Source organism: Carettochelys insculpta, chromosome 8 (genome assembly GCF_033958435.1).
Source record: "Carettochelys insculpta isolate YL-2023 chromosome 8, ASM3395843v1, whole genome shotgun sequence".
NCBI lineage: Eukaryota > Metazoa > Chordata > Testudines > Carettochelyidae > Carettochelys > Carettochelys insculpta.
The window spans coordinates 7,702,471-7,729,133 of record NC_134144.1 but is presented as its reverse complement, the minus strand read 5'-3'; the positions used below and the strand labels follow the sequence as shown (position 1 = coordinate 7,729,133).

The window sequence follows — 26,663 nt, the reverse complement described above, 5'->3', positions numbered from 1 at the left end:
TCTGAATTTTTTTCAAAAATTTGTAAGCAAACAAACAAACAAACAAATACATGAAAAAAGGTGGGGGGAGGAGGAACTGATTTAATCAGGTATCACAGCACTGAAGAAATAACACTGTATCTAGTTTGAGTAACAGGAAATAGATACCATCAGTATATTTTTTCCAAATTCTAGCGGCACACCCATAAGTGGTTCACAGAACACCAGTGGTCAGGCGAAAATAGATTAAGGAGCACTTCATAGCTGTAGGTTGAGGAATCCAGCATCCAACTGTTGTGGTTCGTTTCCAGGCTTCCAGTCTGACACTGAAACATGACCCAATGCTCTCAAAATGTTTGTAACAGGAAATGTAGTGTGTCTAGAACAGTATTTCTGAAACCATTTTCTCCAGAACACTATTCTAGACAATACCTTGCCTCCTGTTTAAACATTTTGAGAGAGTTGGTTCATGTTTCAGTGTTAGACTGGAGGCCTGGAAATGAACCACGACAGTTGGATGCTGGATTCCCCAACACAGAAATATTATTGATATCTTGGCAGAAATACCATCTGCACTTCCTTGCTGCATTATGAAAAGTTGATCCACTGTCTTTTTTGTTTTTAATTGCAGCACGAACATACATGGGCTGTGAGCTGGCATTTTACGGGAAGTCTCCACTGTTGAAAACAGCACTGAAAATATGCGATACAGCCTAGCTGTCACTGAGTAACCCATGCCATGTCAACCAGACTTTTCAAGGGCTAGAGAGGAAATACCTGGAGATTTGTGGTGCTCCTGTGAAGTGACCAAATCAACAAAATGGATTAGGATGAAACAGAACAGCTCACCCACACCCACAACTGGTGATTGTGCCAGCTACCTACTTAAGCTGGAAACATGCTTTAAGGTAACACTAATGAAAACATCGGCTCTCTGGCAGGTGCCTCCTCACGCGTAATACAAGGGTGCAGGGAAGATACTAATGAATAATGGAACAGACTCTGCACCTTTCTGGGGCACAGCATGGAGATGGAGAAAACTGGGAGAAGGGACCCTTCACTCACCCATATCTGGCCTATATAATGCCTGAGTGCAATTGCATAGGGATTTCTCCCTAGCCGAGAGCACCTAACACCCTTCAGGAAGCATCAAAGACTAGAGAACAGACAAAGCAGTCATTCTTCCATGGCAAAACACTAGCCAGAGTTGCTGATTGGCTACACAGTGGCAGTATTCTGCAACCCTTCAGGATAGTAGTAATAAATTAGTGCATGTCCACTTTGCCGCCCCTTTACATTGTAAGTAAAGGGGTGTTAAGCATAAAGGTGAATCAGGTTCATGGTTCTTTTCTCTGCTGGTGACTATCTCTAAAGCTGAACGGAAACAATGCTCTGCCAGGAGCTTGTGAGAGTTTGACAAAGAAAGAAAACACGTTTAAGGAATGACAACAAAAAAATCTTCTTTTACATGGTGCGTGATCCTTCATTAGGAGCCGAGTTTCCCAGTTTCTTTTGTTAAACAAGAGTTCCACAATCATATTAGTCAGTTAATTAAACAAGCAAGGGGAAAAAAAGCCAATTAGGCCTCAAAAATTCATGAGCTTAATTGACTGAAAGTGCTACGAACTTGCTGCTTCTTTTCCAGACAGCATATACTGAATAAGTTCCAGCAAGAGGGAGGTTTAAATTCCTGCTTATTGACACTGCTTTAGTGTGCTCCCAGACTGTTTTTTCCAGTAGATGGGAGAAACAGCTGGAAGAGTGTCTGACCTGTTGCTTGGTCTCCTGGGAGTGAAAATTCCCTCTTATGAGTTTAATCACAAAGAGAACTATAATAAGCTGAAGCACCTTAAAACCTAACAAATGTATTTATGAGAAAAATGAGCTTCCATGAGTAAGACCCACTTCTTCAGATGATGAAGTAGACCATTAGAATGCAGGGTTTATATAGCGGGGGAAAAGGAGAGGAAGCTAAAACAAAAGTCACTGATAGGACCAGTAGAAGAAGCAAATTAAGTTAAGTAGGATGTGTGCATTCCTGTGAATATCACAGGTGGGGAAATTACCCTTGCAATGCAGAATATAACTGAGATCCCTGTTATGGCCTAATTTAAAAGTGTCATATTTGCAAGTTGATTTCAATTCAGATGTCTCCTGCTATAATCTTGTGGTAAAATCCCTTTGTAGAAGAACAGCAACTTTTAAAGTCTTTATTGAATGTCCAAAGACATTAAAGTGGTCCCCTACAGGTGTAAGTGTATTCCAGTTCCTGATGTTGGATTTACATCCATTCATCCTTTGGCACAGAGACTGTCCAGTCTGTCCAATGTTCATGGAAAAGGGGCATTGCTGGGGTGTTGGCACATATCATATTAATGGATGTGCAAGTTGTGTGAGTGTCAGATGGAGTGGCTGATATCATTAGTTCCAGTGATGGTGTCACTAATATACATATGTGGACAGAGTTGGCAACGGGGTTTATACTATATACTTATATACTTTATATATATGTACCATTTACTTGACTGGCAAGAGTTCTGAAAAGAACATTAACTAGGACAGATCTACTATCCGGAATGATGTGTGTCCCAAGTGGCACAGAGGAAAATATTTCAATTATATAATGCGGGTGTTTCTTACTCAGTTTGCTGGTAGCCTTCCCAGTCACTTCAGCTCACACAGAGAAAACAAACAAACAAACAAACAAAAACATTGGTCATCACACAGGATCTCCCTAAGTCATGGTTTGGACCGAGCAGTCAAGGAAGGAACAGCTGACAATCCAGAATATGTATTCTATTACACCCTGGATGTCAGCAATGTTTTTAATAAAAGAAACTAAAGCACTGACTCCTTTTAACAATACTTAAAGAAAAAAAATCATGAATGTGGAAAGTTTTTCGACTGTAGTATGTCTCAAAGATCGTCCTGTGCAATACAATACTGTAGGTCATGGATACGGAAAGTCATTTCGGTTACCCAGCAGTTAGATACGCTGGACTAAATGGGATGACAAAATGCAACTCCTCACAGCAGGAAAACCATTAGATTTTTTTCAGGGATTAACGAGGTCTCCAGCAGAAGAAGTTAGCAGACTTTGAAAGCATTTGCACGAAACCTGCGAAACACGCATGATGCACCACAGACTTCCCATCATCTGTGAAGTGCTCATCCAGGGTTTAATTCAAATAGCTATTTCTTTTGTCCAACATATACTTTATCAAAGTATTTTTGCCTGAATTTTTCCTGACCCCGCTCCTTACCCACTTATACCACAGTACATATCACTCACATCCTTGAACTACAGATCAAAATAATATTAATTAAACAACATGTAGAATGTTATCTCCATCAAATTTCATCAGTTAATATACAGATTCCTTAGACTGTACTCATAGTATTAAACTTTGTTAAAAGAAATTGCAAAGTCAACCATATAACAATTTAAGATAATCGATGACTCAGTAGCTATTATCCATCTCTAAATTTGATGATGATACACAACATGTAGAAAGGGGCCTTTCATCAAATGTTCCCATCAAACAATCAGAATTTGACTATCTACTCAACCAACCATCTACAGAATTCACATACAATAAGGCTATGGTTATACTACCTAGTTATTCTGAAATAAAAGCAGTTACTTTGAAATAACTGAGCTGTTGTCTAGACTACACACATGCTATTTTGCAATAATTTCAAAATAGAAGGTATGTTATTCTGAAACTGGTCTCCCTCCAAGTGAGAGGAATGATGCCTATTTTGAAATTGCTATTGAGACACGTATAGCGCTATTTCAAAATAAGTCACAATGCGCTCCAAACGAACTATCTTGAAATTGCGCTACGGACCTGGAAATGACCTTTCAAAATGTATTTTGTTTGGTTGTGTTATTTCAAAATAAGATATTTCAAAATATCTGGTTCAAAATATCTTATTTTGAAATAGGGCTGCAGTGCAGCTAGAGACCTTTTTATTCTCTGGGAAACCTACTCTACATCTATACAACAGCGATCATTCGAAAGAAGCCCTCCCGGAAGATCTCTTCTGAAAGAACTTCTTTCAAAAGAGAGCATCCGCACACAAAAAAGCAGATGAAAAGATTGATCTGCCCCTTTGAAAGAAAGCATCCACACAGCCCCTGCTCTTTCAAAAGAACAGGCCAGGGATTGAAAAATCGGGCCTCATGAGGACTGTTCTTTTGAAAAAATGGGTCTATGGAATGTCTACATGTTCTCTTTCAAAAGAAGGTTTCAAAAGGGGGCACTCTTCCTGAAGTGGGAAAGAAAGAGCAATTTCGAAAGGAGTGCCGTATTCTTTCAATTTATTTTTGAAAGAACACTTTTTGTGTGTAGATGATCCATGGAATCTTTTGAAAGAGCCCCTGTCTCGAATGAACTTGCTCGTGTAGACGCAGCTAAAGTGCCTGATAAAAGTGGCAGTGGTTTGTTAACTTGTGTTCCTTTAGGCCTCAGTTCTGCAAAGACTTTACCTATCAGAGAGTAGTCCCACGGAAGTCAAAGGCCATAACGTGATGTACAGGGTAGCAGTCTTGGTAATCCGTAGCAATATGTATTAGAATATATACCAAAGGGCTAAATCTGATAAATGGATTAATTAGGGAAGCTTATTTGCATAAATTGGTCTGAAAAGTATATGTTTTTAAGAAATACTCAGGCTATGTCTAGACTACACATAGAAGTCAATCACAGATACACAGCTTTAGCTGTGCCAATTGCATAGCGAAAACTGACATATTTATGCTCGGCTAACTGGTCTTCTGCTAACAGAGGAAGATCAACAGGAGTGTTTCTCCCTTTGACCTTTCTTGCTCCTCGCCTCACACAAGGAGCACGGGATCAACTTTGACCCTTGAGAGCTCGATTTCATGCATGTGTGAAATCAAACCCCAGAAGATCAACCCTGATCTTCCGTGGTAGTATACATAAGCCCTTAATACTGTGTAAGCATCTTTCTTCACTGATGGAGGCTGTTGTCATCTTTTTAAAAAACAAGACTTTACAACTGGGGCTCACTCTAGTGATATACGGAAATGAGAGTGAAGAACTCTCTTTGGCATTTCTGAGCACAAGAAATCAAAGTATCTCGGTTGATGTCAGGTACATTTTTTACAGAAATGGATTTTATTATTTAATGGCTGATTCAAACACCTGTTAAAAAGCTAAAATAGCTGTTCTATTTCAGTTCCTTTGTATTGCCCCAATTTCCAATGCTTCTTCATGCCAAGATAGAGTCTCCCAGTTCTTCTTTGTACAAGCATGCAGTCAAACAGGCAGCTTTCCAGTTGCTTATTTATTAGGTTTCATTACACTGGAATTATTACTGATTTACTTTTCTTTATAATTGAATGTGTAGTGATGTAGAATGTGTTTTAATATATATTCTTACATTGCAGTTCCTGTTTAAAGAACATGCATCAATGGAATGAAATGACTCAGGAGGGAAAATTAAGAGGGCCTTATCAAACTGAAAATACAGAGGAATTTTAGGTAGGCAAAATGTAATTACCCCATTTGGAATCATGACAAGACAGGCATATCTGCAGCCCAAAAAAAAGACAGGCAGAAAGAAATCACTAGTTCCAGGTGTTCTGAAATGAAACTTGCTAGGGAATGATTGGAATTTTAAGATAACTTGCAAAAACACATTAGTCTTGCAATTTGGTTTTTGTTTTATTTTTGTCCTCTTGCATGTTAAGACATTGTTTTCCACCATAAACAGCCAAAGCACACCATGGGTTTAGCTTTAAAAAAAGGTAACTGGTTTTCAAAGTGGTTGATTTTTACATAGATTTTTAGCAAAACGTTTATATCCTCTCAATGGGCTTTAAAAGAGTACAAGTATCAAACTAAGTATGTTTCCACAGGATAGATGGGAAATGTGAAAATTAGCTATTTCAGTACACAGCCAGGATATGTCTACATGGTGCCCTAACCTCAAAATAGGCTGTTTTGGCATGTGGAGCTGTCCAAATGGCACCCCTATTTATGTCTACATGGCAGACATCTACATCTAGACACCTGCCTCTAACTTCGAGGGTTATTTATTTCAGAATAATGTACTTGCTATTTCAAAATTATTTTGAAGTAACGTGTGTTACGGACTGATTATGAACATTGATAAAACAAAAACAGTGGTATTTGGAGATAAGAGAATAGGAAGGAAGATCAGTGCAGATGGTATTGAACTAAAAATGTAGAGAAGTTCACATATCTGGGGAGCAACATAACATATGATCTAGACTGTAAGAAGGAAATAGCAACTAGTATAGCGAAAGCAAGAGCGAGTTTGAAGGCGATGGATAAGATCTGGAATAGCAAAGCAATTAGCTTAGGAATGAAGCTGAGCATCCTGAAAATACGTGTACTCAGCAGCATGTTGTATGGATGTAAGACATAAGTGATAATGGAAGATTCAAAAAGAAGAATATTGGCATTCAAAAGGAGTTGTTATAGAAAGATTCTGAGAATAGGATGGATGCAGAAAGTCACCAGTGAGGAATCATACAGAAAGATACAGCCGAAAGGGAACCAGCTGCAGAAGGTCATAAAATAGAAGCCTCAACTATTTGGGCATATTTGCAGAATGAATGACGAATGAAAAATCAAGACCCTGATATTAGACATAATGGATGGCTCAAATAGGAGAGGCAGACCCCACAGAGAACAGATAGATGATATAGTAGATTGGTGCAAAGCTAGTCTACAAAAACTAAGCCACTCCGCACTGGACAGGGAAAGATGAAACGAGATAGTGAGAGAGGCATCAGACACCAACAGGCGCTGAGCCCACGTCTACGTCTACAAGGAGAGCACTATTTTGGGTTACCGGTGTATCCCAAAATAGCATCCACCATCCAGACATAGCCCCAAAGACCCATCATTTCTTCATTGGCAAAATCCAAGGCCAACTGAATTCTATAGAAGGACCCCTGTTGATTCCATTAATTGATTTCAAAGCAGGCTTTAGTGGTCATTTATTCAAATTCGTACCTGGCTGTTGAATTCATAAGCTTCACAACAAGTAACACCTTACCTAAAAAGGTTTCATTGGATATTGTACAAACCTATAAAACTGAAAGATATGAAACTTTTTACATGCAGATAATTTTTGGAAAAATTTGTATTAAATTAAGACTGCCTGCCAGCGTTGTGTTAAGGAACCAGTAGACCCAGTGCTAGAATAAGGCAACAGGACCTAAATTTTAGAAGGAAAAGATGGTAAACCTAACCACCAAATTATATTCCTTAGAAAAAATCTTTACAGTATTTCGCATTTTATGTTGAATTTTCATAAAATGTTAAGACCCATGCACGCTGTAAACTCTCTCTTATGCTGGACTGATACTCAATTAAAAGAAAAGTGTGTATTCAAAGAACTACTCATTCTCATTAAGGACCATACTCCAGATTTCATTTTAACAAAGCTGGATAATTATCAACACATGGCAATACAGCTGGTTTTTGGAAGATGCCCACTAGCTATCCCTAATCCCAAACACTTTTAATATCTACAGTGCTGCTGTGCTTTTTGAAGTGATTTATAGATTTACCTCTGGGGCGGCTATGCAAAGAGATCATCCCATTGTACTTTCAACATTTCACAATCATGTGACATGAATGGGGTTAAGACAGTTTTTAGACAGTGCAAACACCCATAAATGTACCAGGAATTGCTTATGTGTCAAAAGGTAAAATTGCATCTCTGTGTATTTGCTTGACATTTTCGACTTTTTCCCACAAAAATGAGAGATTTAACTATGTAGCCAAAGGGGCTAAAAAAGTCCTGTGTGAAATTAACCTTTTCTGAGAAAGAAATGAAATTTTGGTCAGGGTGAATTTGGAAAAAATCTGATTTTTTTTTCCATATTCTGTAGGAAAAACAAAAAAAAAAATCCTTTCATTGATAGAAGATGCACGGAATTTTAATGCTGGATCAATTCTGTGTACGTTCACTAATTTTTCAAAGGTGCGCTATATTCTCCTACCAAATCAATACCAGGTATTTATATGGGCCTCATCACCATGCGTATCTTATATGCAGGAAAAAAACCAACAGAAATTTTACACACTTATCTATCTTCTGCAGTAAATTATCCCCTACCCAGGACTAGCTAATGCTCTTTTACTCATGTATGTACACTCTGAACAAAGTTTGGCAGAATCACATGAGATAGACAATAAACAGGATGACAGTAGGACTAATATGGGATTTGTCTCGTGCTCGTGCTCCTGTAGAGTTTATGATTGTGAAACTGGGTCTCTAAAAGCGGGAAGTTCAACATGTGCCTGAATCAAAGTGTGGTGAGCCAACAGCATTCTCATTTTTGGAACGTTCACACCTGCAGGCTCCTAATTGCCTATACATTTGATCAGCAGCAAAGCAGGGCCAGGTTTTCCACTCCTGTAAACTGACAGAGCTCCATTCATATCACTGAATGCAAAGTGATACTCATTGGGAATTTGGCCCACTGTATGTATCACGGTCATTCAGGCCCAGTGGTGAAGGCAGAGATGCAAAGAAGGCAGTTGCAGTGGGGCCGACATTTCAAAAGGGCCTGTAGTTTCAGCTGCCGCTGCTGCAACTTTAACAACCGGAGCTCTGGGCCCCTTTGAAATGCTGTGACAGCACTGCTCAGCCACTCTGCATGACTCTGGAGAAAGGAGGGACAATGCAGCGGTCTGAAAGGCGCTAAGGGCTGATTGCCCTAAGTCCCTCCCCTCCCGCTTGTCCCCACCACTTCTGGGGCTGTAGAGACAGGCCTCCTTCCCACCTTGCCCCAAGGGCTCATGGTGGCTGTCGGCTTCTATGCATTCATTCCGTTAACTCACTAACCAGTCTCTGAGCAAAAGCACTTACTGCAGTTCTCAGGCTTTTTGTTTCGGTGGATCACAGTCTTTTGGTTGGGAGTGCTGAAAAGGCTGGTCCAGTTGATTGTATGATAGTAACACAGGTTGCTATTGTCCGTTATGTAGATGTTGCCAGCGCTGATCTGCTTCAGCGACTGGAACTGTAGCGAGGTAATTGCCTGTTGCTTGAGGATGAGCAAGGAAAGGCCACTGAGGGAGACGAAAAAAAGAAAGCAGTGAATATCCCTGGAAAGTGGGATTTATCTCCCCTGCAAGGAGACAGCAACACGTGTTACCTAAAAGGAGTATTAATAAAGGACAGTTCAAGAAGGCAGTTCAGTTTCAAATGCTTCACATGCCATGCACACACAGCATAGTTCAAAGACTCATAACAGTTCAGTATAGTGAGGTGCCTGTAAGGCAGTGAATGAGCATGTGGAAGGACTGAGCATAAGAGACAACAGACAGCCCTGCTGACTTGTCTAGCGATGCGTGACTCTGCTATAAGGGGTATCATTTTATAAGCTATGAGGCTCACTCCCCAGCCTTTACTGAATGTTTACAGCTGTTTCTGGCCTCTGTCACACAAAATATGGTTTCACACATTTTTGCTCTTTTGAGTTAGAGTGCTGTGCTGACTGCTGCAGAAAAGAAGGACGGTTTCTAAAAAAAAAAATAAACAGGAGGGAGTAATACCGGGAAGGCTATAAATGAAAGAGGGAATGATGTCGCTGCTGATAATGTGTGAAAGTCGTCTCTCATGAGTCACATCAGTGCCAGCTAGAGTAATATGGGAATAAATGATCATTTTCAAGGAAATTCCTCCAGTTGGCTTTCTAGGTTTTTTTTTTTTTTGTATGAAAGTATCTGGTTTTTTCCTTTCTGCTGCATCACAGAAAGAATCCAAGCTCACCATGCAACACGGGGAGCATGATACAGATTATTTTACTGTTGAATTTAATGAAACCTGATATCAGGGTATTCTCTAGTATATTTCATTTATTTTAATGATTATAATTGTTTTCCAGATAAGCTAAATGAAAATCACTGCTTCAGAAGTGAAAGCAGGGCTTCAATTCAATCTCAAGGTTTCCCTGCTAGTCATAATCTGTTTGGGCTGTTGTTTATGGTATCAGCAAACCCTCTTGCCTGATTTACCACATTGGCTACGTCTACACGTGCACCCAACTTCGAAATAGCTTATTTCGATGTTGCGACATCGAAATAGGCTATTTCGATGAATAACGTCTACACGTCCTCCAGGGCTGGCAACGTCGATGTTCAACTTCGACGTTGCTCAGCCCAACATCGAAATAGGCACAGCGAGGGAACGTCTACACGGCAAAGTAGCACACATCGAAATAAGGGAGCCAGGCACAGCTGCAGACAGGGTCACGGGGCGGACTCAACAGCAAGCCGCTCCCTTAAAGGGCCCCTCCCAGACACACTTTCATTAAACAGTGCAAGATACACAGAGCCAACAACTAGTTGCAGACCCTGTATATGCAGCACGGACCCCCAGCTGCAGCAGCAGCAGCCAGAAGCCCTGGGCTAAGGGCTGCTGCCCACGGTGACCACAGAGCCCCGCAAGGGCTGGAGAGAGAGTATCTCTCAACCCCCCAGCTGATGGCCGCCATGGAGGACCCCGCTATTTCGATGTTGCGGGACGCGGATCGTCTACACGTCCCTACTTCGATGTTGAACGTCGAAGTAGGGCGCTATTCCCATCCGCTCATGGGGTTAGCGACTTCGACGTCTCGCCGCCTAACGTCGATTTCAACTTCGAAATAGCGCCCAACACGTGTAGACGTGACGGGCGCTATTTCGAAGTTAGTGCCGCTACTTCGAAGTAGCGTGCACGTGTAGACGCAGCCATTATGTTCAACCTGAAGCCAAAGGTTGCTGAATATATCATAGAGATACGTTGTTTCAGTCCCCCATTGTTCCTCTCTCTATTTGCTTCCCTCCAACACCAACCTCTCCAGATCAGCTTTCATATCAAAACGGCTTTTGTAAGTGTGGAACAAGAAAACTATTGCAGGTGCCCTATTCGGTGATACTAGTGGGGGCAGCTCAGTGATCATCCTTGCAGTTCTCTTCGATTGCCTTTTAACAAACAACATGCACTGTTTCATGAGCTAATGGCAGCTGCAGCAACACCTTCCAAAGTGATTTTTCCTCACAATGAAACACAATAAAATGGCAAATAACGGGGATAGTATCTGTCATGAGCCATAATCTTCAAAACTAGTGAGACTATTTCATGAGTCAAAGATTTGGAACGCGAACAGCAGATTGTGCACGCTGTGAATTCTATCATTAATGGTATTTTGGGGATGATGAGTTGACTATATGGCAAGAAACTGACAAGCAATGATTTTTAAAGCAACTTTATTAACCAGTTCAACAGCATTTGCAGAGCTTAAAGCCATTTAGCCCATTCATCCAACGTTAGTGAACATGTTGGTAATCAAGAAAATATGCTAAGGGATTATGTGAATGGTCCTCATGAAGGATTGCATAGTCTATGCTATGAATATAATAATTTTTGAATGGTGATAGCACACTGTAAACTACGACATAGAGAGAAGCATACCTTACCTGTATAGGGCTCTTCCGCCTATAGTAACCAAGTTAGAAAACACCCGGAAATCTGTCATGTTTTGGGGCCAAGACTGAATATTCAAAAAACCTAAAGGAGATAAAAACCAGAAATGCTAGTAACTACTAACTGTGGTTTGTAACCTATCCTTTAAATCATCTTCTGTACCAAAGGACTGGACGACAATATGACACCAATTTTTATTAACAGAGGTTACCCTGGCAATTACAGGCTGGTAACTCTAACCTCAATACCAGGCAAATTTGTTGAAACAATAGTAAAGAACAGAATCGTCAGACACACAGGCCATGTCTACACTAGCAAGACCTTTCAGAAAATCAGCCCTTCTTCCAAAAGAAAAAGTGGAGCATCCACACACAAATGCTCTCTTCCAAATTCCTTTCGAAAGAACGTTGGAACTTCTTCTGGATGCCATCTCCCTCTCGCAAATGAGGAAAAGCATCTTTTTCTGAAAGATTCATTCAGAAAAAAGCATGAGTAGATGCTCCGGTAGCCCTTTGTCTGAAAGAGCAGCCCTCATGGTGCCAGATTTTTCAGAGAGGGGGCTGTGTGGACACTCTCTTTTGAATGAGCAGATTGCTCTTTCGATCTACTTTTTTTTGTGTGTGTGTGTGAACACGCTCTTTTGAAAGAACATCTTCTGGAAGAGATGTTCTAGAAGATCGTCTTTAGAAAGATCACTGCAGTGCAGATGCGGCCATCTGGAAACAATTTGTTGGCGGAAAAGTCAACATAGTTTCTGTAAAGGGAAATCATGCCTTAGTAACTCACTAGAATTTTTGAGGGGGTCAACAAGCATGCGGACATGGAGATAGCATACTTAGATTTCCAGAAAGCCTCCAATAAAGTCCCTCACCGAAGACTCTTAAGCAAAATAAGCTGTCATGAGATAAGAGGAAAGGGTCCTCTATTGTTTGGCCACATCTTGAACACTGTGCAGATGTGGTTGCCTCATTTCAAAAAAGATATCTGGGCACTGCAAAAAGTTCAGAAAATGGAAACAAAAAAGTTTAGGAGTATGGAACTGCTGCCATATGAGGAGAGGTTAAGAAGACTGGGTCTTTTCAGCTTGGAATAGAGACGACTAAGGAGGTATATGATAAAAGGCTATCAAATCATGACTGGTATGGAAAAAGTGACTAAAGAATAGTTATTTATTCCTTCGCATAACACAAGAACCAGGGGGTCATCACATGAAATTAACAGGTAGCAGGTTTAAAACTAAAAAAAATACTTCACACAAGGTAGAGTCCACCTGTGGAACTCCTAGCCAGAGGATGTTGTGAATTTCAAGTCTATAAAAAGGTTCAGGAAAGAGCTAGATAAATTCATGAAGGGTCCTTCAATGGTTATTAACCAAGATGGGCAGGTATGGTGTCCCTAGCCTCTAATATTCAGAAGCACAGAATGGGAGACAAGGGATGGATCACTTGCTGATTACCTGTTCTGTTTATTCTTTCTGGGGTACCTGGCATTGGCCACAGTCAGAAAACAGACTACTAGGCTAGACAGACCATTGTTTTGACCCACTATGGCCATTCTTATGTTCTTTTGTTATGTTTCATCATTTCACCCACAGAAACTGCTTTATGATATACCTGAATTATGAAGGAACTAGCCTGTGACAAATAGATCATGTGTGTCTGAGAAACAGAAATATGTGGATATCAATGATGCAGGATAATGACTTGGAATGTCATTCACTGCTAGGATGGCCAGATGTTCCAATTACATAGGGACAGCCACGATAGTTGGGGCTTATCTTATATAAGCCCCTCTTATCTTCCCCCATCCCAATTTTTATCACGCTGTCTCATCACTCAGCCTAGTCCCTGCAGGACAGCCTCCCCTAGAAGAGAAAAGATTTGTACATATGTTGTTTTAGAAAACTCAGAATTAATCCAGTCCCAGGGATTTTTAAATCATATGAGCAAATTCAGCTCTTCTTTGGTTTCCTAGCTTTCTTCTGGCAAAAAGTCACCAGATAGAATCCCGGTTTGCATGAACAGAGGAACTTCCCTGTGCAAACCCCACATTGCAGCTGGTTAGTTTTGTTGTTGACAGAGCTCACAAAACACCCCCGTTTTTCAGCAATTTGGAGAATTTGTATTCCAGGCACCATGGCCCTATCTCCTCTCTGCCATATGCGGCATCATGATGTTCCAGGGTGGGCAGTGACATACAGCGGAATCGCTGGCATGGGGAGGAGCAACCTGAATATGTATCATTGCCACAGTGATAGCTGCCTTAGCAGTGTACGCATAGTGGGGAGACCACCATGTAACGCACCGACCACATGCCTGGCACCACTACCATTATGTCCTCCATTCAACAGTGTATTTAAGCATGACATTAGCTGTGTTGACATCAGTGGAACTTACAGCTGCAACCTTCAGTGAGACTACTTGGGTGCTTTACGTTTGGCAGTTAAACACCTTTCGTAAAGGGGGCCTATATTGCTGAAAACATTTTATTGCTTAGGGCAAGATTCTGAGCTCAGCTGCACATTGGGAACTCTGTTCACTGAATGGGAATGTTAGGTTAGAGCAAAATTTGTCCCAGATTTTTTGAGTGGTAAAACATTTATGGGCATGTAATATAAGGTAATTTAAATAGTGCAAAAATATTCTTCAACTGCTTCCCACAATAACCAGTCCACAGGGTGTGATGCTTGTCTATACAGTTGCTGCTTGTCGTTAATTCTATGTAAAGCACTGGGAAGAGTACTCAATGGAGAACTAATAGATGTGATATTTCAGTTCATAGCCCTGTGAGCTGAAGCTGTGGCAGACAAGGTGGCAGTTTACAAACCACTAAATGAGGTTCTAGCTATACAACTCCCATTAAGTTTCACAAAACAATAGGACTCACAAACTAAACTCCTCCACACCAATGCTTCCAAAATGCACATTTAAGTCAGAGCAGTGGTTTTCATTTTTTTTTTTTTTTGTTCCTTAGAAACACTTTTTCCTTCTTGGTCGTCCTCAAACTTGCTTGATGGTCCTCCCATCTTGCTTGAATCTAACCAGGACCACCTCCTTGCAATAAGTTCCTGGCCAACTGACACCTATTTGCATTCCCCAAGTTCAGAATCTTAGAGCTAGAGGACATTCTGAATAAGAACAAATAATAGGTACTTGTAAACAACAAATGTTACCGCAGTGGTTAAGCATTAAATGGTAGAGACAGTTTAAACAGGTTTGCTTTAAACATAAACAATTGACAAATGCAAAATAAATAAAGAGCCCAAATTATGTAGGATCACAAATGCCAGTTACCTGTTATTTCTCTCACTGTTTGGAAGATACTTAACTTCTCTGGGTCCATGGCTGCAATTGTGTGATAGGGGTCCCTGGAAGATGAGATGGACACACTATAACAATCAGAATGTAAAAGGAGCAGGCTCATGAAAGTACATTATATGGCAGCAGTATTCAGAATATCAGCACCTTGCTTCAAGGTAGCAATTTTTCTTCCATTCATTGACTTCCTGAGCCCCACATCTTCCAGTTCAGCCTGATGGAAGGTGATGGGTGCACCTCACCTTGAAGATTCAGGCCATAAATATTTTTGGGAAATATGTATGCTTGTGAATATCAAAATGTAAAAGGCTGATTTAAGAAAGTGAGGAGCTCTCAACCTGTCTGGTAATCAGGCTCTTTTCAAGAGGTCTCCAATGTTTCCCACCTTAAAATAGGCATGCCCCAAACAACCTTAAAAATCTTAGCCAGAATGTGCTGAGCATAGACAAAGCAAAAGGGAGTTGTATCATTTTGTGACCCTTTGTCTATCACAGCAAATAAAAAAAAGTAGGAGAACAGTCATCTGAAAGGTACCCCTTCAATGTAAAGATGAATGTATTACACTGTGACTCGCTCCATAGAGGAATTATATATATATATGAAAAGGCTGACCCGAACAAAGCCTTTTTAAAAGTACAGAGAAAGGTTCTTGTGTAAAACTGTGTTATGGAATGTCTGCATTCCCTTTAAAAATAAATCATCCCTGGGGTGGAAGGCGACCTCAGAAAAGGTGAAGCATGCATTCCCAACCTCTCATTACTGGCCTTTCCAAGAGACGTCGCTCTTGGGATTGCTATATGAGGGTAATCAAACATGCTGCCTTTGGAGACAAGCCCTCAGAATTCCATGAAGTGATAGAGTAATGGGGGTCAGTGTCAACCTTTTCAGAGAGCGTTTCCAGGTTAGCGGGAGTGAAATGAGTTCTGAAATCTTAACATACAGCCAAGTGGACCCTGGAAATATTGGACACTTAATTTTAGCAATTTGGGGCTGTCATAAAAAAAAGATGACAGGTTTTGAGTATTTAACATAGAAATACTTTTTTTTTTAAATCCATTAATCTTTAAAAAGAAAAAACCTCTCTCTGCTAAACATGAGACTCCTATAGAAAATATCTCCACCCCAAAATCACTGACTATTTTAGGACAAAATTAAAGTTGAAACTGAAAAGGAAGAGACGTGAATGTATGTTGGGTAGCCTTTTTCTCTTCTTACAAAACTGTAAGATAATACATTCTTCCCCAACTATTCCAATTACATTTCAAAGTTTAGGTCACCTGTTTTTATTGCCATTGCACTGAAAAATCACTGAAGATGCCTTTTCTGTGCATGCTGATGTTAGCTCAAATCTCACCTGAGCTTTCTCTCCAAATATAGGAGATTAAGTGCTGGATCCAAAGGCCATTGAAGGCAATAAGAGCCCCAGGACTGATTTCTAAAGACTTTGAATCAGGCCATAGTGAATGCCCTCTTAAGTATCAGTGACTTTACTAAACTAAGCTCTCCTAAAATGGTACTTCAAGGCTATGTATACATGGCAGAGCTATTTTGGGATACCTCAGTGCTGTGTAGAGGTAGCCCAGCTAAAGAACAAATGAGCAGCAAGCAGGTCGCTAGCTTGGTACTGCATGGGCCAAATTTCTACTGAGAGCTTCCTTCATTCTGTATATTTTGGTCATAAAAACATAAATATCAAGACAGAACCAGAACCTCTGTGACCCACATAGCCTCACATTTATTTTAATAGTTCTATTTTGAAAGGTGGTAATAAAGAAGTCCTGGAAATAATCCTTCACCAGCACTGAGGCTGAAGATACATTCTGCCCATTTAATATTCTAAAACTCCTTTGCGAAAACTTCTCTCGGTATTGTTTTCTAAGAATTTTCATTCCTGGATTCCAGCCTCTCAGGTCTGCAGTTAGGTATTAATAGTTATTGAGTGCAAGATTATTAAAACAATTTCAGTGACATTTTTTCTCAAGCAATATTTTTTTAAACTACAAAGCTTCCAGACCTGTGCCAAAGTCAGTACTTTCCCTGAACTATAAAGATCACTGATTATTTTTTTTCCAGACAATGCTTTATCTGTCTCAAACTGAATACCAGATCATACACACCTGCATTAATGAAGTCCACTTCATTTATACACTTAGGAAGAAGGCAGGTTTTAATAAGGACAAAAGCTTTGAGCATTATCCAAAGCTTACTGAAAGTAATGGAAAGGTAACATTCACTGACATCAGTGGGTTATTGACTGGAGCTCGTTTCCTTTAACCAGTCTTGTATACCAACAGATGACTCAAAAGAGCGGAGATGCACTATTTTGCAAAGCTGCTCTAGAAAAGAGAAGGGTAGCATACGAAATGTATCTAGTAATAGAAACCCCAGTACCATTTGTAAAGTTACCTATCAAGTGAAGGTAAACTACATACAAGCATCTTGTACTTCATGAGGCAAAGTACTGAAAAGCACACATGCTTTTAATAACCTCTGCAATTAAACTGATTCTCCACCAACATAAATCGCCTCTTAACTCTCCATTTCCCATGAACTCTTCATTCCTAACACCTGAAATACGGGAGGCTAAAGATTTCTCAAAAGAAGGGTTTGGAAGGCATCCTAAGCACATGCATTCATGGAAACAACTTCCTTATTTAACACTATGAATGACAAATATGAATGTGATTATTATTGCCACACTGTCAGTGTATTTAATGCATGTGTTGTTTAATTCTACTATGTAAGTTGTTCCTGCTCTTGGATTTCAGGAATGGAAATTCACAGTAAAAGATCCCCAAAGCAGTTTCTGCAAATCTTTTTTAGATTCCTAAATGGGCAGAACATATGTCCACAAGCAGTGCCAGTGGAGGGGTATTTCCAGGACTGATTCATTACCACCTTTCTTGTAACTCCTTTCCGTAAATATAAGAAGCTCCCAAACTATAAAATTATTTTAATGTGTTGTCTGAGCTTTTCTTTTTTCAAAAAGGTGCTTATTGCTCTAGCCTGTTCTTTTCAAGAGCCGTGGTCTATTTCTGCAGTAATGGTCAAGGCTAAGACTTGGTCTACACTAGGGAGTTAAGTCGATTGCAGATATGCAATTCTAGCTATGCCAATTGTATAGCTATAATAGACTTATCTGCACTCAACTCACCTGGCTGTCCACACAGAGGGAGGTTGATGGGAGAGTTTCTCCCATCCACCTCACTTACTTCTCATGGTGTGGAGGAGTACAAGGGTTGACTGCTGACCACAGACAGTTCAGTTTTGCATTTCCCCCACTAGGCATGCAAAATCAAACTCTGGAAGATCAACCCTGAGCTTCCCAATTCTAGTATTAGTCTTTTAATGCAGGACACTAATTAGGGCAAAGTATGGTGTCAACACAAATGTCACAAGCTTGTATTCCACTGTTCCAATGCAGTAATACATTTTAGATTCTTACTTGACTTTTTATTTAGAAACCATAATTTAAATTCCTTTTCAGAGAATATTATTTTATTTGAAGGCGATTTTGACCCCAAATTCTTGCTTTATGTTACAGAGATTCATTAGAACAATTCAGCTCATGGTTCTGCTCTACATTTTTGCAACTAACACACTAATAATATAATAAATTACTTTTCACTTAATACATTCTCTAAAGCACATGGTATGTTCAGATTTCTGTGGGTTTTTTTTTTCTTGCTGCCTTTTTTTAATTGAACATGACCACAAGACAACAATGGAAAAATCTGCAACTACTGTCATGTCAAAATTATGTTTTAGATCCATTATGCTAGTGCTGCTAACCCCGCTTTTTTCATGTGGTGACAAAACCGCAAGCACAGATTTGGTCTGAGAACTGTAATTAGATATCTAATCTCAGCATCTGATGCCGAAAACTTAAAGGAGCCTGCTGATCTGATGTAAAAACTTAAAAGCTACATGGTGACAGAAATAACGGAATAGTTGTTACCCACATTGCTGTTACCACACAGCACAGAAAAAAATTATAATCCTAACAGTAAAGTTTCCATATGTTTAACTGTGTTCATCTCTTTGTAGGATTTTATTCATTATACCTCACCAAAAGTGGCACACTTACTTCACCCTGGCTGACAATTGATGTCCCCCTGAGTACTGATTTAAAAAGATAACCTAATCATATTTCTGTCCTACCAAAGATAATCCTTTCAGGATGGAATGAATACTGTGCTAGAAAACTGCTGGCAGCAGTTAATTAACCCACAACGTTGGGAAATGATATTCATTCATACGGGGTGACACCGGTACTGTTAACTTTTGACTTTCACTGTGACCAAATGGGGCGCCAAAGCACAATCTAAAGTGCTGGTCAACACTGTGAGCTATCTTCCTTAAACAACACAGAACCAGTTCAAACCGTCTTTCCTTTTCCCCACGTTGGGATTTCTTTCTTAGCCTTTGCTTCCAAAAAGCTCAATGTGTGAATTAAGTTGGCTTTGCACCAGCATTTCACCAAAGTGAGCAGAAAGCCAGTTTATTTTACGGCTTCTATTTCATCAGGCATTCCTCTAGTGTTACAAATTGGAAGTGTCCACAGGTAGTTTTTTCCAATGGCCTGCCCCAAAATATCACATTACAAAGTGTTTTAGTGCTTACCCATGAATCCCAGTGACAAGAAAAATCAGGTTCCCATTGATCTTGGTACAGTTTATGAACTTGTCAATGTTGCTTGAGTCAACGGTTTGTGCCGACATCAAACTTCCTGTGCCGATGCCATCACATGCTGCCAAAACAAGAACCCCATGAAAATAACTCACAAAAAAAATTAAATGAAACAAAAATGTTTGTTCCTTAGTCCCTGAACTTCAATTTCCTCCAGGAATAGGCAGGATGATTCCGTTAAAAACAAGAACAAATTAGAATTTTTGTTCACCTGTCAAAATGAACATAAGAACAAACTTCCCAGGGCTCAAAGAACTTGGCTGAATACTTGTAATATTGACTTTCAGGCAGGAGGTGTTAGTTTTACCGTCATTCCCTGTCACAGTCCAAATTACATACCAACAGAAAAAGACTCTTGTTCCCTTACTGTTGTTGCTTGGCTTTTGTATCTTACCTAAAGGTACAATAGTGCTGGGAACGTCCTCGTAGGATTCATACGGTATGCTAGATTACTCAATAAGACAACATATCCACCTATGTGCTTTGCTAGTCTCTCACAGTGGCAAAGCATATGAGTCCCCACCCTCAGGTACCCAAAGGACATTCATCTTTCTACTTCTTCCCAATGGGCAAGAGGAAGAATTTGAATGGGAAATGGTGTGTACATGCCCATTGTACCCGTGTGGGAAAGAGGTGTCTACTGAAGGAAAGCTACATTGTGGAGATGCTTTTTAAAGTCAGTTTAGAATGAGGTAAGGCTAGTTGCATTGTTCAGCTTAAGGCAAAAGCTCATGTGTTCGTCTGCTTCGTGATACCTGGTGTGGGGGTAGCAATTTGTTGACTGGTCTAGATTTTATGCAGCTGTCAGGTGACATCTCCCGTGTTAGGACACAGGTGAGCTGTGTTGTGTTCCTACTGCTGCTGAAACATCCAAGTAGCAGGGAGACAGCCTCAAGTCACCCAAAGAGGTGGAGCTGTGGGGAAGGTAAAGGGACTCAGTTGTCCACCTGGAAGCCTCCTGGTGAGGCAGAGGAGGGAATTAGATATTTCATTAATGCTACTGGAGGAAAGGGGAAGGCCTCTTGTCTCTCAAAGCCATTCAGAGAGGTGGCAGGAAAACATCAGGTCCTCAGGTGTTTGAGCAAACAGACACCCAACAGTTTTATTAGCAGGTTGCTGGGACATCTCAAGAAGATGACAAACAGATAGTGAAGAATCAGGGCTTTTAAGTGGTCCTGAAAGGTTCTAGTAAACAAGCTTTCAAGCCACTGAATTGTAACAAATTCCAACCAGCACTAATAATAAAAATCTGTAAGTCTACGCTACTCAAGTGGTCAAAAAATGATCCCTACTTTTTCCTAAGGAGAAATGAGCCTTTTGTCTATATTACCACTGCCCAGTGATAAACCTGCATACCACTCGATGTTCAAAATTTCTTCATGTGACAGCCATCACAGTTCAATGTTCTGTGGACACCTGAAGGCTATTAATACCAGATATCCCAGAATTTATTCATGAATGCATTTCATTTAAAAAGTAATACCCTGTTTTGCTCTATTAGAGTGCAGAGTAAATTCAAGCAAAGCTGTAATAAATGATAATCTACCTTTAGGACAAATGTCAGTGCAGGGTTTGCACATCTTAATACCATTTTCTTCAACCTCCATCTTGGAGCTGGGACAGGCACGCACACAAGAACTGGAATCTACCACAAAATTATCTGTAAAGAAATAATGCAGTGCTCAAAGCCAAGCCAGTATGTTAAGTAATATTAGGGTAAGATTTTGAGAATCAACATCAGTTAATTGTCACCTTGAGTATATTAATTATGGCTAAAATTTTAAGTATGCCTAAGTGACTTAAGGTTAAGTTCCACTGAAAGTTATGGAGTCTCATATTCCTCTCAGTGCTCATATCACTTCTGAAACGAGGATGTAGGCTCCTTTGGCACTCACATATTTTTGACAGTTTTACCCAAAATCATTTTGTAATATTTTGAAAATATCAGAGTCATAAAATGATAGGGTTGGAAGAGACCTCAGGTCGTCATCGACTCCAACCCCCTTCTGAAAGCAGAACCTATCCCAACTAAATCTTCCAAGCCCGGACTTCGTTAAGGCAGGATTTAAAAACCTCCAGAAATGGAGATTCTACCACCTCCCTAGGTGACCCATTCCAGAGCTTCACCACTCTCAGTGAAACAGTTTTTCTAATCTCCCACAGTGTAATTGGAAACCACTGCACCTCGCTCTGTCACCTGTCACCACTGAGAACAGTCTTTCTCCATCCTCTTCGGGGCCACCCTTCAGGTAGTTAAAGACTGCTATCAAATCCTCCCTCACTCTTCTCTGCTGTTGGTTAAATAAACCCAAATCCCTCAGCCTGTCCTCGTAAGTCTTGTGCTGAACGCCCCTAATCATTTTTGTTGCCCTCCGCTGGACTCTCTCCAGTGCATCCACATCCTTTCTGTAATGGGGGGGGGCACGGAATTGGATGAAATACTACAGATGTGGCCTCATCAGTACCGTATAAAGGGGAATACCATCTCCCTAGATCTGCTGGCAATACTACTAATGCCATTGTTCTTCTTGGCTACAAGGGCAAACTGTTGGCTCATATCCAGCCTCTCATCCATTGTAATCATCCAGTCCTTTTATGCCATATCACCCCTTTTGCATCTAACTACTTAGAATACAGCAATGAGTGTCTGAACAGAACTCACATGAATGTTTACAATGCCCATGTGCCCTGGCATATGCTGCCTTGCGAAGAAACATACTAGGGAAAACAACATTCATGAAGATTTGCTGTTATCTCATTAGCCTTTTGGAGGAAAGTACCATACATGTCAGCTACCTTTTGTTTCCATAAACTGTGAATATATCGGGTATCATTAATATAATGGAGCAATTGCTGAGATCATTGGTGCTACTCCAGGAGTATGCTGCTACTCAGTGTAACAGTGGAAGTATTTAGTCCTTGATATTAAGAGTTACAGTTCTTACAAGTTACTACAATGATCATGTTCTTCCCCTTGCAGTTACACAGAATACCATGGTTGTGGTAATTCTACCATGTGATAACTGATAAGGTTTTAATGTTTGCCTACAAACTTGCATTTAATTTTAGGTCCTGATTAGAGCTGTGCACAACATCTCCAATAATTCTCAAACCAGCTACAAAATAGACTGAGTTTGAGGCTTAGGACATTCTGCAACTATAGGTAACTGAAACTGAATGGCTCTAACATGTGACAGCCAAGCATCAAACCACCCCTCTTCCTTTTAGGCCAGGAAGAAGGCCTTCCAGTTACAAGCTGAATGACCACATATTCAGTAGAGGTCTTTAGACTATGATGATCATCTTCGCATGCATGGGCCTTGCAGATGTACATTATGCAATGTGACTAATATCTGTCAGCTGATTCTTTCCTCATCCCCTCCCCAGGGACAGAAGTCTGTGCAGGGCCATGCGCAAGGAATTTGAAAATTACCTTTAAAATATGAGTGCATGTGCTCTTTCCCACACTGAGAGTTTTATGGTTACTCTATTGCTATGTGAGAGAAGACAGTGTCATTGAAATGTGCCTGGTGCTTAGAGAAGAAAATGGAGAGGTTTGTGGTGGTTCTTAGCTCTTGTAGGCACCTGAAGTTTAGTGGGTGAGTCTTAGGTAAATCTGGTTGAATGACTTCTAGTCTAGCTGGAAGGTGCTTTGTAGCCCCTCTCCACCCAAGGCGTCTCTCCGCCCTCACTCTATCACTTCCTAAAGTTTCCCACCTACCTCTTCCCACGTAGCTCTAATCTCAGGGCTTCAGTGGGTGGGGTTTCTAGAATGGGATAGGAAAGTCTTCTATGGGAGGTCTTCCTTCTTAGTTTCAACATTATTTTCTTTAAGAAATCTCTCTTAGCTACACCATAATGCATTTTAAATTTGGTTTTATCATCAAAGAGTGCACCATATCAAGATGGAAAAAAAAAACCTGATGAAAAAGATCTCAGATACCTCAGTCCTGCACTCAGTAGAGGAACTGGAACCGTAATAGGACAGACCAGGACAGAAATATATTAAGTAGTGTGACACTTCAGTGCCTTTCCTAACGCCTTAAGGATTGTGTTCAGAATCCGTACAGTATAATCTGTGCTGTACTATTTAAAATAACACTGTGTACTGTGTACACTCAGAGATAGCTCCAAAGTGGAATAGTGGATTATGAAATACTTGAATTTGAGGAAAAGGTTGGTTACAAAATTAGTGATTCATTTCTAAATATGGGGAGAAAGATCTGAATTAAGAGAATACCTGCTTTAATTAACATCTAGCTTGCATATAATTGAAACAAATTATTTTATCAAACTATATTTTTTTATTTTATACAATCTTTTTCATTTAGTGCAGATTCCTTCTTTACTCAATAAAGGATAATTCCTAAGATTACCAAAGCCCAAATAAGAACATAGTCATAATAAATGTTATACATGAAAAATGAAAGCCAGCTAACTCTTGTGCCCCATTTGACTGTAATATAGGACATTTTTAGAACAGCACACCAAAATGTTACTTTCCCTAATTAATTCCCTATAACTTGGAAGTATTACTACCAAAGAATATTCATGGAGCTGTTCCACTAGTTAGCTACTTCCAAATGTAACATGCTTCGTAATGGTTTCTGAACAGGTTTTTGTTCCTGTGGAGTCCCACAACATTCCCTTTACTGACCCCATGAAAAAGGCAGCAGCCGTGAAACTTACGGGGACACTTCTTCACACAAAAGGCTCCATAGGTGTATTTGGCATTGTGGTTATGCTCCAGCTGGAAGGTGGTGGGATTGTAGACAAAAGTCTGGGGGCACTGGGTGACACATGCACCGCTGTCATTGAAATTCATGCAGGCCTGTAAGACAAGACGGAAAGTAGATCATGTCATCGCGCCTTTTGGATTTTCTTATTCCATACCAGAACCTTGAGTACTCACTATCTACAAAAGCATTATTGCAAATATAGCTGCTGGGATTCATTGTTTTTTCTTCTGTGTGTGCTTTTACCCACTTGGGTTTCTTCTTAAGTTATTGGCACAACACGGGTATACCCAAAGCACCAAGCAATCCGTTTTGAAGCCATAAAAACATTTTCAGTTTCATTCTAAATTAATGGTAATATATCTTCTAAAAGGAATCTGTATTTTTTCATTATTAGGCTTACTGTTATAGCAATCAACTAATGGCATACTTGACAGGCAGTTCCAATTACAACAATAACGTACAGCTATTTTAGCTGCTCCTGTCCTGGCTGAACATACACTAATGATCTGGGATATTGAAAGTCAACCTTCTGATCTCCCATGGCATGAGTTTAGAGTCCCAGACAGGACTGAAATACCCAATTAGATAGCAATTGGGATAACAATTTCCGTTGAGCTAGCACAGGGGGTGGGGTGGGATGTCATTTTCCTAAGTGGCTGCAGTTTAACCCGGTCCGTTAATTCACACACTGGGAAGGGAAAATAGGACTAAGCATCACTCAATATTCAGGCTCGGCCAAACATCACTGGCAGAAGACAAGGCACTGACACATGAAGAGTCAAGTGTGTGGATAAAAAGAGCAGATGAAGGAAAGAGGAAAATAAATTGACTATGCAAAGCTGGTAACTGGATATGTGAGAAAACACTGATTTCTACACTCTCTATCGTTCTGTCTGGAGTCTATTGCATTAATTACAGCTGACGAGAAACTAACAGTAAACCTCTCAAATTAGAAAAATCCTCTCTGTTTTCAAGTTTCGCATGAAAGGTTTATGCAAATAATTTGGACCAGTGGAGACTACCCAAACCCTGCCCCAGAATCCTCCCTGTACTGTTGGCAGTCTTGGCAACAGAATGGTGCCTCCCCATGGAACTTTCTACATCTTCTAGCAGTTTTGGTTGCTTCAAAACCTCTTTCTCCTCAGGATATAGCCTGGCCAGTGCAGTAAACTCTTTCACATCCAGCAGCTCTGGGACTGCGAGGTTGCTAGATATTCAAATGTTCTGGTTAATAGAAGTAGACCTAGCAATGCATAACACTAAAGAAAAACAAGATGAGGTCTGAAGAAACAAAAAAAGTATGCAGAGTTCTTTATTAACCAACAACAGTAGTACTGGACTTTGTAAGCTTAGACTGTATCCCCTGTATTTACTTTCCCTATACTGTACTTGGGGTGAAGGGAGCTCTGGACAGAGGTAGTACCCTTGTTCTTTGGCAGCTGCATCCTAGTTGTAGGATGGACGGAAACACTGGTCCTCATCCATCTCCTATCTCTCACGTCTGGCTCCAAGTGCCACACCACGGGCAACAGTCTCAGCTGGCCGGCTAAATGACGTGTGGGGGTGGTGTTAACACGGCATCACTGGGCGAATGTCTTCCATGTAGAAGTCACCGTCCGGGGGGGGAGGGGCTTCAAGATAAGCTCAACGGCCATGTGCTCAGGACCAAGGCAAGCCACAAAGTTATTGTGGAATTTCGGCTGTGGTCAACAGCCTGAAGAGGGATAGGTCCCATCAGGCTATCTTGCCCATGACACACCACATGATGACATCTACCACTACTCAACTCATACTGGATCGGTCGCAGCCTGGATTAACAATGACCACACCCACCATTGCACACCAGGATGGAGGTGAAAAATGTTACTGGTGACCAGTCAAGCAGGATCCGTGGGACAGATAACATTGTTATCGGTACTTGGAATGTACGCACGTTGACAGCAGCAGGGAAGTTGAGAGAACTGACCCATGAAATGGAAAGATACCGCTGGAACATCTTGGGTATCTGTGAACTGCATTGGAAAGGCTCTGGTGAACAATCCATCTAAGGGGGTCATAAGTTGTACTTCAGTGGAAAGGAGGATAAACATGAGCACGGTGTTGGCTTTCTAATACACAGCGACATTGTGAATACTGTCATTGGATGCCGACCAGTCTCCAACAGATTCATCACCATCTGAGTGAAAGTATCCACTTTCAACATCACCATCATTCAGGCTTATGCCCCAACATCTGATTACAATGATGGTGAAGTAGAAGAGTTCTATGATCAGCTACAGGATGTCCTGGAGCAAACACCAAAAAAAGACATACTTATTGTACAAGGAGACTGGAATGCAAAAGATGGAGCGGATGCATATAGTAACTGGAAAGGAATGTGTGGGCCATACTGCAACACTGAAACCAATGACAGAGGCCTTAGACATCTGGAGTTTGCCAGATATAACGACTTCATGCTGGC

The 26,663-nt window shown here is 40.6% G+C and overlaps 1 protein-coding gene across 5 annotated transcripts in view; it reads right to left on the bottom strand.

Annotated features, from left to right (window-relative positions):
• The window catches only part of ERBB4 (erb-b2 receptor tyrosine kinase 4), a 932,933-nt gene that overhangs the window by 215,323 nt on the left and 690,947 nt on the right, over positions 1-26,663 (bottom strand). For all 5 annotated transcript variants that reach the window (XM_075001177.1, XM_075001174.1, XM_075001176.1 and 2 more), the window contains 6 exons: positions 24,153-24,294; positions 21,010-21,123; positions 19,398-19,524; positions 14,751-14,824; positions 11,451-11,541; positions 8,860-9,059 (listed from right to left, as the gene is read on the bottom strand). In XM_075001177.1, the coding sequence (XP_074857278.1) occupies positions 8,860-9,059; positions 11,451-11,541; positions 14,751-14,824; positions 19,398-19,524; positions 21,010-21,123; positions 24,153-24,294 (748 nt within the window). The remainder of the gene's footprint in view (positions 1-8,859; positions 9,060-11,450; positions 11,542-14,750; positions 14,825-19,397; positions 19,525-21,009; positions 21,124-24,152; positions 24,295-26,663) is intronic.